This window comes from Silurus aristotelis, assembly GCF_946808225.1.
Source record: "Silurus aristotelis genome assembly, chromosome: 17".
In the NCBI taxonomy this organism is placed as follows: domain Eukaryota; kingdom Metazoa; phylum Chordata; class Actinopteri; order Siluriformes; family Siluridae; genus Silurus; species Silurus aristotelis.
In genome coordinates this window covers 20868279-20883278 of record NC_139590.1, presented here as the reverse complement: position 1 = coordinate 20883278, position 15000 = coordinate 20868279, and the positions used below count along the sequence as shown (strand labels likewise).

Genomic DNA, 15000 nt, shown 5'->3' with positions numbered 1-15000 from the left:
AAGCGGCTACTGATGCGATACGATTCCCCCCTATTTTGATGCGGTGCGATCCGATTTCGATATGATTCAACACAATGCATTTCAATGCAAAGGAAGAAATATGATGCTCTGCAATTTAACATGTTACAGATAATTCACTCTTATTTCTTTGGTTCTGGCAGCTAGCAAATCATCAGTTTACTTATAAAATAGAAGACAATTGATTAAAACCATAAAAACCAAACATTCCATTCTAACATTCATTTTCACCAGGAAGATGCAGCTCTACCTCTGCCATGTTAATATTCTGTGTGACTCTCAGGACACGCCTCATCAAAAAAAGGCGTTTGAGAAACAGTTTACAGGATAAATCAATCTACAGATCAAAAATTGGTCACAAGTTATTGGTCGGTTTCTAAATATTAAAAGTACAGCGGATCCACTAATCCGCTTTTTTACCGATGCAAATATGTTCAAAACAAAAATATCCCGATACAAATGCCAAATTGCATCCAATGCACACTTTTCTCAAATCGATGTTAACATCACATCATTAACTTTTATCGTTAATCTCCTGCTGTCTCCATCTTGACGGTGGCTGAAATGCTATTAAATATAACGAGGTCTATAAAAAATTACACGTGTCGGAAACGCTCATGAAAGTGAAAGAGCTCAGGTTTAGTCTTGCACAGTTTCGCAGATTCTTGTGGTTGCTAAGTTGCAAAAAATAAACCGTTAAGCATCACAAGGTGCTTGGAAGCATTGTATGACAAAATCCCTTCCTTCTCACCAAATATCACAAACCTCCTTAGCATTATCAACACTATACAAGGACAACCCTGGATAGGATGATGGCCGAATAAAAATGGCGATGAATCAGTGATAGTTTTATAATAATGGGGAAGATTGAATCGTGATTTTAGCAACAAACAAAAAAAAAAGTCTACCTCTGCCAGGAAGTTCAATGGGCTTCGTTGAAAACTGCAAAGCTTAATCGGTCTCAACAACAAACCACTGATTGGGAAATGAACAAGAATGAAACATAGGAACCCCTAAGACCTTTCGGCAGAAATTTGAATTGACCGTGTGGGTATGTTTACGTCGTGTGGAGTGATGAATCACGGGCTGAGTCGGATGGTGATGCTCTTGAGAGGTGTCTCTGAAGAATAGTGAATGCATCTCCACCATGGTTAAGCATGGAGGAGGAGGAGGAGGAGGAGGAGATGGAGGTGGTGTCAGCGTGGGGAGCCTTTTCAGCTGCTGGTACTGGTGAGCTGCTTCACTGTGAAAACTCAACAAATGCTTTGTGTACATTACAGAAAGACTTGTTTTTCAACCTGACAACGCTCATGGCCACACGGCAAAGACTACGAAGGAGTGACTTGAAAAAGGCTACGTCTGGATCCAGGCCCTATATTTGAACACTATAGTGGATATTTGCTCTCATAATTAAACGCAAACTATCTAGGACACATTGCTTACCTGCTCATCAAGTCTTTGGTGTACATCAACATTGAAATGAACAATATTGACTCCCACAAGTTTACCCACAAGGTTTAAATTGGGGGAGGTGCTAGCTCAGTGGTTGACGCTTTGTGTTTCTGCCTAGAAAGGTCGAGGTTCAAGTCTCAGTATTGCCAAGCTGCCACTCTTGGGGCTCTTGAGCAAGGGCCTTAATCCTCTGTGCTCCAGGGGTGCTGTAAAATGGCTGACCCTGCACCCTTCCCCGTGTTTCCTAACATCGCTGGGATATGCGAAAAAAGCATTTCACTGTGCTGTAAAGTACGTGACAAGTACCTAAATATGTATGTGAAACGCCATCCCATAACAATCTTTTTTGTTCCATTCTTGCTAATGTCCTGACCAACGATTTCAACGATTTGACGGTAAGTCCGTTAATACCATTCACATCTCAGATTTGGTCATCTCTTACCCGTCATGATATCGCCCCATTCTTTCAGGAAGGCTTTCCTCTGGAATTTGGCTTTGGTAGAGATTCGCTTCTTTGTATTAGCAAGGGCAGGGGGTGAGTTTGGATGAGAAGTTCCCCTCCATCTCAGTGGCGTCGAGTGCAGGTCACTTGACGGCTCGTCTTCACAATTCCTCGCTTTGTCATGTCATGTCATGCCTGAACATATTTGCGCTCCTGTTGGTGCATTAAAGGGGAATTGTAATGCTAAAAGCATTCCAAGATGCCCTATAGAAGTTTGTGCCTTTTAAGGAACTATGGGACACTATATGGAAAAGTTTGTGGACACTCAGCATGAGATGGGTATGTGCTTACTGAACATCTCATTCCGCATTGAGTCCCTATTTGTCAACCACCAATCTTCTGGGAAGATGTTCCACTAGATTTTGTGGAGATCTGTGCTCATTCAGCTACAAGAGTGTTAGTAAAGTCAGGTACTGATGTATGTGAGAAGATCTGGGGTGAAGTCAGTGTTCCAATTCATCCCAAAGGTGATCAATACGATTTAATAGCTCTATAGCAGAAGATCTTTCACTCCAACCCATAGAAATAAAGATCTTGATTTAAAATTTCATACAAAGACATCCTATACAATTGTGTGCCTCCAGTTTTGTGGTAAAAGTTTGTAGATGGACCACATAATGAGGGTAAAAGTCAGGTGTCGGTACTATTGCCCATATAGTTTATACTTCTTCTTTCGGCTTTTCCCATTAGGGGTCGCCAAAGTGGATTATCCGTCACCACACCCCCCTGTCCTCTACATCTGCCTCGTTCAAACCAACTACCTGCATGTCTTCCTTAACCACAATCTATAAACCCCCATATAGTATATACATCTTGCTAATTAACTTTCTTTCGGCTTTTCCCGTTAGGGGTCGCCACAGCGGATCATCCGTATTTATGATCAGCATGTTTGATTTGGCACATGATTTTACGCTGGATGCCTTTCCTAATGCAACCCTCCCCATTTATCCGGGCTTGGGACCGGCACCAAGAGTGCACTGGCTTGTGCAACCCTAATGGCTGGGGTTGGTTCCCTGACATCTTGCTAATAATAATGAAATGAAAAAATATATAATTCTTTGCTGTCACCAAAAGACAAACAAGACGAATCGATGAGAATAAAGCGGCTTTGGCATTAAAGCAAAAATGTTTATTAAGCACTTTTATATGCATCAGGAACCAAAAAAAAAAAAAAAAAAAAAAAAAAAAAAAAGAACGGTTTAATGTTCTACAAGAAAATAAAAAAAAGAAGTAAAGTTTAAATGTACATGGTCAAGCTATTTACAATCTCCGAATCTCACACGTCTTTTTTTATTTTTTATTACAGAGTTTGAGATACTACACTTAACGGAGAGACAGACATGCAGCATGGAGCAATAGAACAAGGAAATGAAGCAACACTGCAGGTTAACAGATGGCTTGACATTTCTGAATACTGTCCAGAATCCCTTTTCCAAACTCACACTCTCTCTCTCTCTCTCTCTCTCTCTAAGAATGAAAGGCTCTTGTTCAAATCCTGAGCTTTCATTATTATTAGTAGTAGTATTATATTATTATTATTTGCCATTACCATTCTTTTATTCTTCAGCTCTCACTGCCAGCAGCGTAAAACGAAGTGACACACACACACACACACACACACACACACACACACACACACACACACACGCTCACGCTCACTCTCACTCTCACATTACTGTTTCAACTTTGGCATGACGAGAACCCATTTCAGATGAAATCCGAAATACGGATTTTGCGTTAATAGGCTAACAGAGGGAAACCCGTTCTTGTCCATGTTTCTTTACTATTTCATCAGCCTTAGCAATGATGAGACATAATTCTCAGGAGAGACGAGGAAAAACTATCTTTAAATTGCAACTCCTACTCAAAATAGAATTTGGAAATGAGAATAGTTGTACTGTCATTTTTCCTTACAACAAGACACTTTTTTTTTTGTTGACAATCTCAAATTTCACATTTAAGGAATTATGTGGTGAAGGAAAAAAAAATAAAAAATAAAATATATATATATATATATATATATATCCCCAAATCCACTTATTTTCAATTATCTGTTATTAAACAGTATAATATTGATTTCTTTAGGTTCGTATTGCAATTATGAGGCCTGGTGTTTTAGCTTGTGAAATACACTGTATAGATAAAGATTTGTGGACACCTGAGCATAAGATTTGTTGCTTTTTTGAACATCCCATTCCACATATAGTCCCTGTTTGCTTTAATAACAATTTCCACTCTTTTCTGGGAAGATGTTCCATCAGATTTTGTGGAGATTTGATTCCAATCAGTCATAAGGATAATAATAATGCCAGATACTAATGTAGGTGAGGTGTGGAGGCCTGAGGTGCAGTCAGCGTTCACATTCATCCCGAATCTGTTCAATAGGGTTGAGTTCAGAGCTCTAATGCAGGCCACTCAAAATCCATTTAAAGCATATCTTCATGGAGCTAGCTTTGTGCATAGAGGAACTGTCATTCTGGAACAGATTCGAGACTCCTTGTTCAAGTGAATGGATGCTGCCACATCCAGACTCTCCATACCACTTTGTGGTTACGGTTTTTGGGGAGAGAGCACATATGGCTGAAAATGTCCGGTGTCCGAATACTTAAGTCCATATTTTATATTTTTCATCAATACTATTCTTCACATCAACAGTAGCCTTTAGGTTTAGGTCAAAGTATGACAATAAGCAAAACTTGATTGCTTATAATATCCTCCGAGCTCTGTTTGTAGGGGAATACTAAGGTGAGATTGTACCTAATGAAGAAAAAAAACCAAAAAAAAAACAACAGAAAAAAACCCAAACAAAAAAAACCCCAATTTGAACTGGTGAACCAGGAGTTAAAAATTAAATATAAAATTAAATATTAGGCATTTGTGCTTGACATATAGATGTGTCAAAATTCCCTAGATTTAATGTTTGGATTGTGTATAATTTTAGTTACACAATCACCACACATTTTCCAAAAAAATAAAATAAATGAATTCATAAAAAAAAAGAAAGTGTCTTATAGTCCGGAAAAAATAGTCTTTGTTTTTTTTCTTAACCTTTTGCCAATTTCTGTTGATTATAGAAAACTTTTGTTATATATAGCACCAAATTTCTTGTTATAAATATGACGTAACTTAACGTAATAATAAAAAAAAAAAATAAAAAAAAAAATAAAAAAAAGTCCCACAGGGACTAAATAAAAATGCAAGATGGGGTAGAGGAAATAAACCTCACCCCTCAGGGCATCGGTAATACTACAACAAACATGATGTAAAGTTTAAATAGACACTGTAGGTGGAAAAAAACAAACAGAAAATGTAAAAGCAAATCGAAACTGCACAGCACCACAAAATAGTAACAACTCTATAAGTGGCTTTTTCCCCCCATAAAAATAAATATGATTGATTACACTGAAGGGGAAGCATTTGTATCTGAAAATACTCCAATATAATTAAATGCGTACTGACTGAATGTTTGTGGCATAACAACAATCTCAGGTAAGAGATGTGTTTTGGATTTATTTTCTCCCCAGGCATCATGATGATCTTTTGTATTTTTCCCTGGTCAGCTGATACATTGCTATATGTTTTGCTTGTTTTGTACAGGTAGAAAAGAATTGACTTAAAAAAAAAAAAAAGGAAAAGAAATTCTTTAAAACTATTCAAAGAAGGAAAAAAAGCACCATAAAAAATAAAAGGTAAAAAGAGAAAACTGAGCATAAGTGATTAGATTTTTTTTTTCTCATTGCGGAAAAAAAAATAAAAAGTGCATACATGGCTTATTAAATAGCAATACATTAAATTAAAAGGATGATGTGCATGAATATGAGAAGGCTGTAACATCGGTAGGCACATAGTCAGTTCATATTATTTTCCATACACTGCAGGATCAGGAGGGTTTCTTAGGGATTCCATTTTTTTTTTTCTTTTCATTTATTCATTTCCTCCTTATTATTCTAGGTGAGGTGTTTCACTGAGGGCTGAGTAGCAATGGTTTCTGGGAGCATTCGTATATATTTCAGGAGGTAATCGGCGACCTGGGATCAGTTTGTTTCCGATTCCGAAACTCCGTGTTGCGTTCACCTTTATTAGGACGTATAGAAATCTGGTTCAAAATCAAGCACTTTCGATCGGAGATATTTCAAACATAATAGCCCTGAAATTTTATTCCCCCCCCCCCCCCCCCCCCCCCCCGATGAAAACAGCTGCTTTGGCACAATCTCCATGGCATCTGGATGAGGGTTTCAGTTAAGGAGGCCTGAAAGAAAATATTTTAAGTCAGGATTTGGTAGGAAGATTTTTTCTTGGCACAAAATGTATATTTTTTTACAAAAAATTTAAAAATGCATGCATAATTCTATTACAGATCCTTCACTATTTGGCTGCATCGATGAATAAAGACCAATTACCCTGTAAATTGACAATGGCTCAGAGGCATACAGTATCCAAAAAACAAATCTAAGTCTTTTTTAATGATCTGCTTCACCAATACCCTAAATTTGTCAAGTACTTCCACTTACCAGTTATAATGGAGTCTCTTTCTTGTAGTTGAACCCAGGGTCTGATCCTTCGATTTGCAGTTTCAGAGCTTGTTTAAGGCTTAATTCCGTCTCCCCTAATGGGTAGTTGTCGAGAACTTCCTGATGTCCCCTGTTGTGCACAGTTCTGGGTACAGAGAGTCTTCCTAAATAGACTTGATTTCCCTGTAGGTGATAGTTAGGGTTGGTCATAATCCCATTTCTCTTCTTCTCAGAGCAGCTCTGCTGTTGGATATAATATGGCTCCTGCGATTGGCCAGAGTCCAGAGTGTTGGAGCCCCCCAGTACAATCTTACAATGAGGATCCTTTACTGCAAAGTTAGATACGGGTTTGTTGAGAGCAATTCTTTTGTCAAATTGGGTCATCTCATACTCCAAAACCTGACCATGTGGAAGGGAACTACTGTTTTTAGATTTCTTCTTGTCTCCAGAGCCTTCCTTTTTTGAACTATAGTTTGTGCCATTCCCACTCTTTCCTCCTTTAGAGGATTTCAGAACTGGTTTCACTTGGCTCCAGTCAAATTCACTGGTAGGAGATCCGGGCTGTGGGCCGATGGATTTTGTGGTCGAAGTAGGAGAAACTATAGACTGCCTGCTGCGACTGCGAGGCAGAGAGTGTTGCTGTATTTGCTCTGTGAAGCTGAGTCCATGGAAACTATCTATAGGCACTGTCTGGGCTGTTGAGGTGGACGAAGTAGTTCTTAGCGATGAGTTTTTTGAGCTTTTCAGGGAATTATTGGAGAGGGAGGACTTCTGTCTGTCTACTGTGGAGTCTGGAGATTCCGAAGGGGAGCTGAAGGCATGAACAGGTCCATTAGATAATCCTCGACCTGATGGTTGAACATCTCCAACTCCTGTACTGCCAGAACTGCTGGATTTGATAGTAAGCGATTGCATCTTCCCTGTAACTGAAAGTGGAGTTTTTTGCTCCATAGTATGTATAGGTGAGGGATTGCAGCCATTTAGACTAGTGGCACCATATTTCTCTAAAAGTTTGATGATCATTGAGTGGCCTCCTTTGGCTGCCACCCTCATGGCCGTCCGACCAAATTGGTCTGCGTGGTTTGGATCTGCGCCATGCTCAAGAAGAATCCTTACTACATCAATGTGACCTTCTTGAGCAGCGATGCCTAGTGCGGTGGCTCCCTGATTGCAAGTGTGATCAACATGAGTGCCATTGTCAATCAAATATTGGACAACTTTTGTGTGACCTTGCCACGCAGCGGACTGAAGAGCAGATCGCTTTTCGTTGTCGCAAGAATTCACATCCGCATGGTAGCTGATCAGCAACCTTACCATTTCCACATGGCCTTGCCAACAAGAAACATGAAGGGCTGTCCTGCCCTCAGTATCACTTGCCTCGACGTTCGCTTCGTTCTCCAAAAAATACTCAGCCATTCCTAGCTGATTCTCAAGCGCCAGTATGTATAAAGTTGGGCGGCCATCAGCGTCTTTGTAGTCTATGTCTGCTTCATGGCTCAGCAAAAGCTCAACAATGTCTCTGTGTCCTTCCATAGCTGCAACCCTGAGGGAGTTTCTTCCATCGTACCCTCGCTGGTCAGAGCAGGACTTGTTCTCAAGAAGGATTCGCACACAGTCATAATGTCCCTCCTGCGCAGCCAGAATCAAGGCTATGCGTCCATCGTTGTCTACTTCTGAGCATCGAGCGCCTTGTTCAATGAGGGCATCGCAAACCTGCCTATGTCCCTCGAATGCTGCCATGTGTAAAGGGGTCCAACCAGCATCATCTCTGTGATTCTCATCAAGGCCTCTGTCCAGCAGAGTTCGGACCACCTCCACATTCCCTTGAGCAGATGCAATGCTAAGCACAGTCCTTCCTTCACTATCGATACTGTCCACGGCTGCACCCCAAAAAAGCAACGTATTGACAACAGAAGCATGCCCCATGGAAGCTGCAGCAAGCAAAGGTGTTCTTCCATTATTGTCTGTATGGTCAACATCTGCTCCTCCTTCTAGGAGCAAATCCACTACATCCACATGCCCTTCATAGGCAGCGACCAAAAGAGGGGTCATGCAGTCTTTATCACAGTGGTCCACTTCTGCACCACGGTCAATCAGAAGACTAACCACTGAAGCGTGGCCTTTGCTAGCAGGGACGCAGAGGGCTGCAACAGACAAAGCCGTCCGTCCGTCAACATCCTCATGGTTTACCTCAGCACCATGGTCCAGCAGGTGCTCAACAATCTCTCTGTGTCCCATGTAAGCTGCTGCAATGAGTGCAGTCCTTCCTTCTTTATCAGCCTTATTGACTTCCGCTCCATGCTGTAAAAGGTTAAGGACAATATCCTCATGACCTCCCCATGCTGCAGCCCTTAGAGCAGTTCTGCTGTCTGCATCTGCACAGTCAACCTTAGCACCTGCATAGAGAAGTGCAGAGACCACTTCAGAGTGACCACCCCAAGCTGCAGACCTTAAAGCTGTCCACCCATCATGATCCGTGTGGTTGATGTTGGCATCACAGCCGATCAGGCAGTTAACTACCTTTGTGTGTCCTTGTCTGGCAGCAAGCGTGAGTGGTGTCTGTCCATGGTTGTCCTCAAGCTCCATATTGGCACCTCTGGAAATAAGTAGATTGACCACATCAAGGTTCCCACTGTACGCTGCATTAGCCAGCAGAGTTCGTCCGCTGGAGTCACTTTGGTTTACCGAGGCACCGTTATCAAGCAAAGTGCGGATGGAATCCTCTCGTTCCAGAGCTTGCTGGACAATGCACGAGGCATGATCGTTCTCGTTGCTGATGTGAGCTCCAGCTTTGACCAGAAGCTGCAAAACCTCCTGCTCCCTGGGAATAGATGTAGAAAGAGAGTCCTTTGCAGGTGTGCCATTCCACACCATCCACAGGGCCAGGTTGAAAGGTTCAATCTGCAGGTTGGAGTTGATCAAGTGAAAAGCAAACTCTTGTACCTCCAATGGTTTGAGCTGCTTGGCTCTACACGTATAGCTCATCGCCATCATCCGGTGACCCTCAGCAGCATTGCAAAGGTATTTCTGAGTGCAGTGCTTAACATCAAGAAGCCACTCGGCAAAACTGTAGTGAAAAAGAATCTTGGTACCCCCAAGTCCATCCACAAGCAATTTGGAGAGAATGTCCAACTTTTTCTGAAACTCTTCCATGGTTAGGGTCATGTTTTTAGTCCAGACGGCATGGTACAGCTCCTTGACGGTAAGAGGCCTGCATGCGGCCAGAATGACGCTCAGGATGGGTTGCACTTTGATAAATTGCTTTCTGACAAACAGTCTTTGGCAGAGCCATAAGTAGAGTCCATTTAGTGTTCCTGGGATGTCACGGATCTCCCGTAACATGATGAAGTTATCAACCACTCCATCCAGGACACGCTCCAGGTACAAAAAGCAGCCGCTGCTCTTAATGTGGAGCTGGTTCAGCATTTCTGCTGTCTCCTTGGTCAGGTGTTGCCGTAGTGCCTCTTCTTGGTCGAGCCTGTGCAAGATGTATTGCTGAACATCCTTAACAATGTAAGCTTTGCGCAGGTCATCTAGACTAATTTTACGAAAGCCTGTAAGAGATGAGAAGGAAAAAACAATTAGTCTTTTACATGTCAGGGTAAATGGACTGATGCAGTGTATTACACAAGACGTTCATCTACAGAAGACAGGCGTGTAAAGACTACTGGAATAAGTTCTGGAACAAAACATAGTAATCATGTTTGGAATCATCCTAGCAAGTTGTTTATTCGTTCAAAAGTACTGACCTATATTTTATACTGAGCATCACATTTAAACTTGAATGCACTCAGTGACCCCCTCTGACTAGCTAGATTTTAACAGTTCCCAGATGTCTACCCATAACAGTACGACAAATTAGGGTGCATACAAACACGAGCACACAAATATGTTCAAACATTAGAGCACTGATAAAAGTGGACCATCCGGGCCAGACAACGCGGTCATAGACGATATACAAAACACGGTTCCACTTCACCCTTAAAGGATAATAGGTCTATTTATGTCACAGCGGTAAATGGAATTTTTCTTCTCGCATAAAACGAACAAGTTAAAAGCCGCTGAGCTTCCTGTAACCAAACCGAGAAACATAAAGTCTGAAATGTTCTTGGATTTACTATACACACTAAAGATGCACTAAACTTAGAAATGAACGCTAATCACTATAAACCCTCACATTTTTTAATCACTATTTGCAGCAAAAGGATCGGCTCTCTAAGCCAGCTCGTTCTTGATAAGTACAAATTCCATACTTTTATCTCTGGCCAAACGAATAGGGGAGAACAGTTTCCCCTGTGGAAGCACATCTCAGCACGTCTGGAAGCCCGCGGGCAATCGAGGCATTTACGTATGGATTTTATTTACTGTTCCCATAGACCTATGCTAGCTCAGACTGGGGGGAAAAAACTATGCATGCATGCATGCAAACTCCTACAAATCTGTTAGCATATTTCTCAGCCTTCGTCCAGATTGTGCTGCTGGGAAAGCAATGAAAGGAATTCTTTGTTTTCAATTAATGGCATGTGTGTGATAAAGTATCCAAATTGTTATGTTCTATGCCAGGAAGCCAGATCTTCAGCTGAGTATTTTAGCTTTAGATCTGGTAAACTGTGACCTTTTGGTTGTTGTATAAAACTTTTAAACCATGTACCATGACTTCTAAAGCTGTCGAATACAAAAAAGAAGCTGCTGATAACTGCCCTGATACATATCGCATAACCTCTTCATTAGAAAGTACCGAAAATGGGTGGTCAAACAAGTCTGCAAGCCATTAAAAAAATATTAATTAAATCTTTTCAATAGTAAAAATGTATTTGTGTTATTCTATTCTATATTATATTCTATAGTATTGTTAAAAACACTGTCAGTAGGACGGACCATGCTTGAGCTCTGGCTAGCAGTTGTTTCTGCCATTAGACGGGTATTTTCCATGACACGTCCCACCGGACTGCATCCATTTCCAGTCTTGCTGACCTAGACCTCCACCTCAACCCGAATATACACACACTCAGCGTTCGTGGGAGAGTGTGTCTGTGTGTTTCTGTCTCCAGGAAGAGGAAGAGGCCTTCTAGGGGTAAGAAAAGGAGGTGATGCTTGATGGCTGACCCGTACTCTTTGCGTTGGCCGGCGGACATGTTTGTAACAATTTCTTTGTCTGTTTGAGGATGATGTCTGAATGTTTGGTTTGGAAGGCGGCCATCCGTTTCAGGGTTCGTCAAGTTTAAAGGCGAGTCGCAAACTTGGTGAGGCTTTCTAGTAAATATTGAAAATCTGAGGCAATACAGTACATGCATGACCAAATGTGACATGAACTGGCACCAATCTTACAAGATGAGAAAGTATCGAGTTTCAATCCGGCATGCTTTTAGGGCACAGTGTGTGTCATGTTCTTAGTGGAATACCATAAACCAAAGATGCTGAGCTACAATTTCCACTTGAGTCACCCCCCTCCCCCACCCCCACCAACACCACCACTACACTAATTCATGGATTACAGGAGGCGTCTGAATCGCACTTACAGCAGTCTGATGCTCATTGCATCCATGCTAAACATGTCTGGTCTTTTTCCACTCTTTTCCGTCAAACCTCAAAGTATTAAATGACATTAGACTGAATCGTAGAACTTTGAGATCTTCTAGCTGCTTTCACAATTTAGGTATTGGTGAGCTAACAAACATCAGAAGGGTCATTTTTTATTTTACATTTGCTTTTAAATTTAAACGTTCGGGAAACCTTTGGTCACATGACCTTTTCAATCGGGTTCTCGATGCTCATCGTCCCATAACCCCTTGTGGCATCCTTATCAGGAATTTCCAAAGAACATAAAATGCAGCATTTGACCTAATTTGACTCTGCATTTCATGAAAAGTATACATCTTTAATGAATACTTCCATACCTTACATAATAAGGGTCAATTTGGGAGCTCAGTCTTGGGGCTGGGATGTACTACTAAGTTAACACCTGACCAGCACAATTTACAACCAAAATATCTGAAACGCTTTAACACACACACATGCCTTATACTCACGAAAGCCAAAATGAACTAGAAACATCCTACAATGTGAATTCCAGATGTGCACCCCACCTCCTGTCCTTCTACGAACGGCATGAAATAAAGGGCTATAAAAATGGTGCGGGATGAAAGAGTCTCGTTGTGATCGCGCACCTGAGGGAGACAGTTGACTCGAACAGACTGAGGCAGGCAGGTGAACCTGAAACACCGGGTCTGATTCATATGGTCAGAGACGAGGAGGACAAAAGCGCGACTCATCCCACCGCCTTCGTCCTCCTCTGCGTTCGACTGAATCATCCAGCGCCACCCGCGATGCTGTAATTAGAGTTGGTTCGCTCCGGGCTTTTTCTTTTTTTATATAAGTGACATCATTTCACATGTGGTGTGGTCCATACTGAAGACACAGAAGCCCACACCCTGGGATGTTGAAAAGGGTTCGCTTTAAATTGAAGTGTAGAAAGGCGATCATCATTTTGCTGTGTTATTACTTAAAAAATAACAACAGCAACAACATTGCTTGTCAAGTCGAGGTCAGATACAAACCATACTAAGGTCAGATTTAGTCAGAATAAATCAAATCTATACTTTATTGAGTGTTGCGGTTGTCCTAGATTTTGAAGTGTGCTTGTGAAGATTTTGTGCTCATTCAGCCACAAGGGTGAGGAGGCCTGGGGTGCAGTCAGCATTCCAATTAATCCCAAAGGTGTTCAAAAGGTTTTGAGGTCAGTGCTCTGTTCCTGACCTCTTAATCAATATTCAAAAGAACAATCTACATTTGCTGTTTGTTTTTCATTGAACCTGAGGCATTATGTTAAGCTGCATTGAGACAATTTCCATTTATAAAACCCCTCTATAGTCTTCCACTCCAACTCATGTAAATTATATCTTCCTGGAGCTAGCTTGTGTAGAGGGAACAGTCATGCTGGAATAGATTTGGGTCTTCTAGTCCAAGTGAATGGAAAATTGCTTGCTACGACATCCAAAGATGTCCTGTACAATTGTGTGCCGAAATTATTTTGGCCAATGTCTGGAAAAGTCGGTTGTGTCTCTATAATTATGTCAGTACAGGTAGTCCCTGGCTTACGAAAGAGATGTGTTCCGATGACCCTATTGTAACTTAAATATATCGTAAGTTCGGACATGGACTAGCATACCCAGGAGTCTTAAAGAATGGTGATCGGTATGGTGTTGTATACCGTCGTTTGTTAGTAAGGAGGGCGGAGCCTGAAGCGCTCTGTTTCGGAGTCTGGCGACGCCGATAAACAGGAGAGAGATGAGCTAAAATTGGGCTTTGAAACACTTTGAAACGTTGGTGTGAGTAAGGCATCGCAACGCAGAAGATGCGTGGCAGCGTCCCAATGTATTTTTTAATTTTTTTTTTTTCTCTTCATAACGATATTGTCATCATAGGATCGGAAAAATCTAACCATCGTAACTCAGGAACTATCTGACAATATGTAAGACTATAGCAAGTTTTTTATTCAGGTGGGTTTTTTTGGGGGAAGGAGTCACCTGAGGCAGCATTGCAAACCAGAAATGTATCTTTAAACTTTAGGTTTTTAGCCGCAAGAAAGTCTTGACGGGAATGTGACTGTTTGTATGTATTAGCTGCTATAACGTAAGCGATAACGGAACTAGTTTTGGCCTTAAACGGAACTAAAACCAATCAAAAAAGAGCTACAACTGCTTAATATATGTTATATACTTAAGGGACTTGGTGTTGTAGGATTATAATATTGAAATAAACCGTCCAATCTCATCGTGTCCAGTCGTGTACTAGCCGATTTTCTTGCTGGGCAATAGATTTGTTCGGACAGAATTAGGGTTGATTTTGTTTCAATGTATTAGTGGATATTATGAAAAGGGTTAAACACTAGTTGGCTTTGATTATTAGGAGAAAAGAACACAATATTTTAGACCTCAGCCACAACTTTTAATATCGATATTTCAAACCATTTCATTTGGACTGCACTGTAGGCGTAGACCTGACTCTGACCTTATAGAACAAAAAATATCTTGGCTCTTGGGTACACACACACACACACACACACACACACACACACACACACACACACAACAGCTGCTGTGCTGATTGGAATGAGAGATGGAGTAGTGTGAGCCACACCTGCTGCTGTTTAGGCAAATGGATCCTGAGATACTGAGCTACACACAGGCGCACTTCATCCCTCACAGTTATCGGATGACATACTATAGACAGACGGTGTACGTGTGTGTGTGTGCATGTGTGTGTGTCAACCATAAGCGAACTCAGGCTTGGATGTCAGGGGTGTATTTGGAAGTGGCAGCATCCCAAATGGACCTTGTTTTTCTCAACAAGCAATCTCAAGGCCGAATGAAAACGGAAACATTATCTCTCTCTCTCTTTTTCTCCTCCTCCCACTTTCCTTTTCTGGCATCTGTTCCACACAGATATTGTATGAAGTACTGAAGAAAAACAAAAGTACAAAGTACTAAGACTCGACACCCAAAGTGCGTTCTGATT

The 15000-nt window shown here is 41.4% G+C and overlaps 1 protein-coding gene and 1 long non-coding RNA gene across 3 annotated transcripts in view; one reads left to right on the top strand and one right to left on the bottom strand.

The window, feature by feature from the left end:
• The window catches only part of LOC310739847, a 102419-nt gene extending 97275 nt beyond the window's left edge, over positions 1 to 5144 (top strand). The window contains exon 3 of the long non-coding RNA XR_014537507.1: positions 3279 to 5144. This is a non-coding gene — a long non-coding RNA (uncharacterized lncRNA). The remainder of the gene's footprint in view (positions 1 to 3278) is intronic.
• Positions 5145 to 6152: 1008 nt separating this feature from the next.
• ankrd50 (ankyrin repeat domain 50) overlaps positions 6153 to 15000 on the bottom strand; it is a 30682-nt gene continuing 21834 nt past the window's right edge. For both annotated transcript variants that reach the window (XM_083566023.1, XM_083566022.1), the window contains exons 4-5: positions 6484 to 10037; positions 6153 to 6221 (exon numbers count right to left, since the gene is read on the bottom strand). In XM_083566023.1, coding sequence (XP_083422149.1) covers positions 6487 to 10037 — 3551 coding nt within the window. In that variant the 3' untranslated portion in view covers positions 6153 to 6221; positions 6484 to 6486. The remainder of the gene's footprint in view (positions 6222 to 6483; positions 10038 to 15000) is intronic.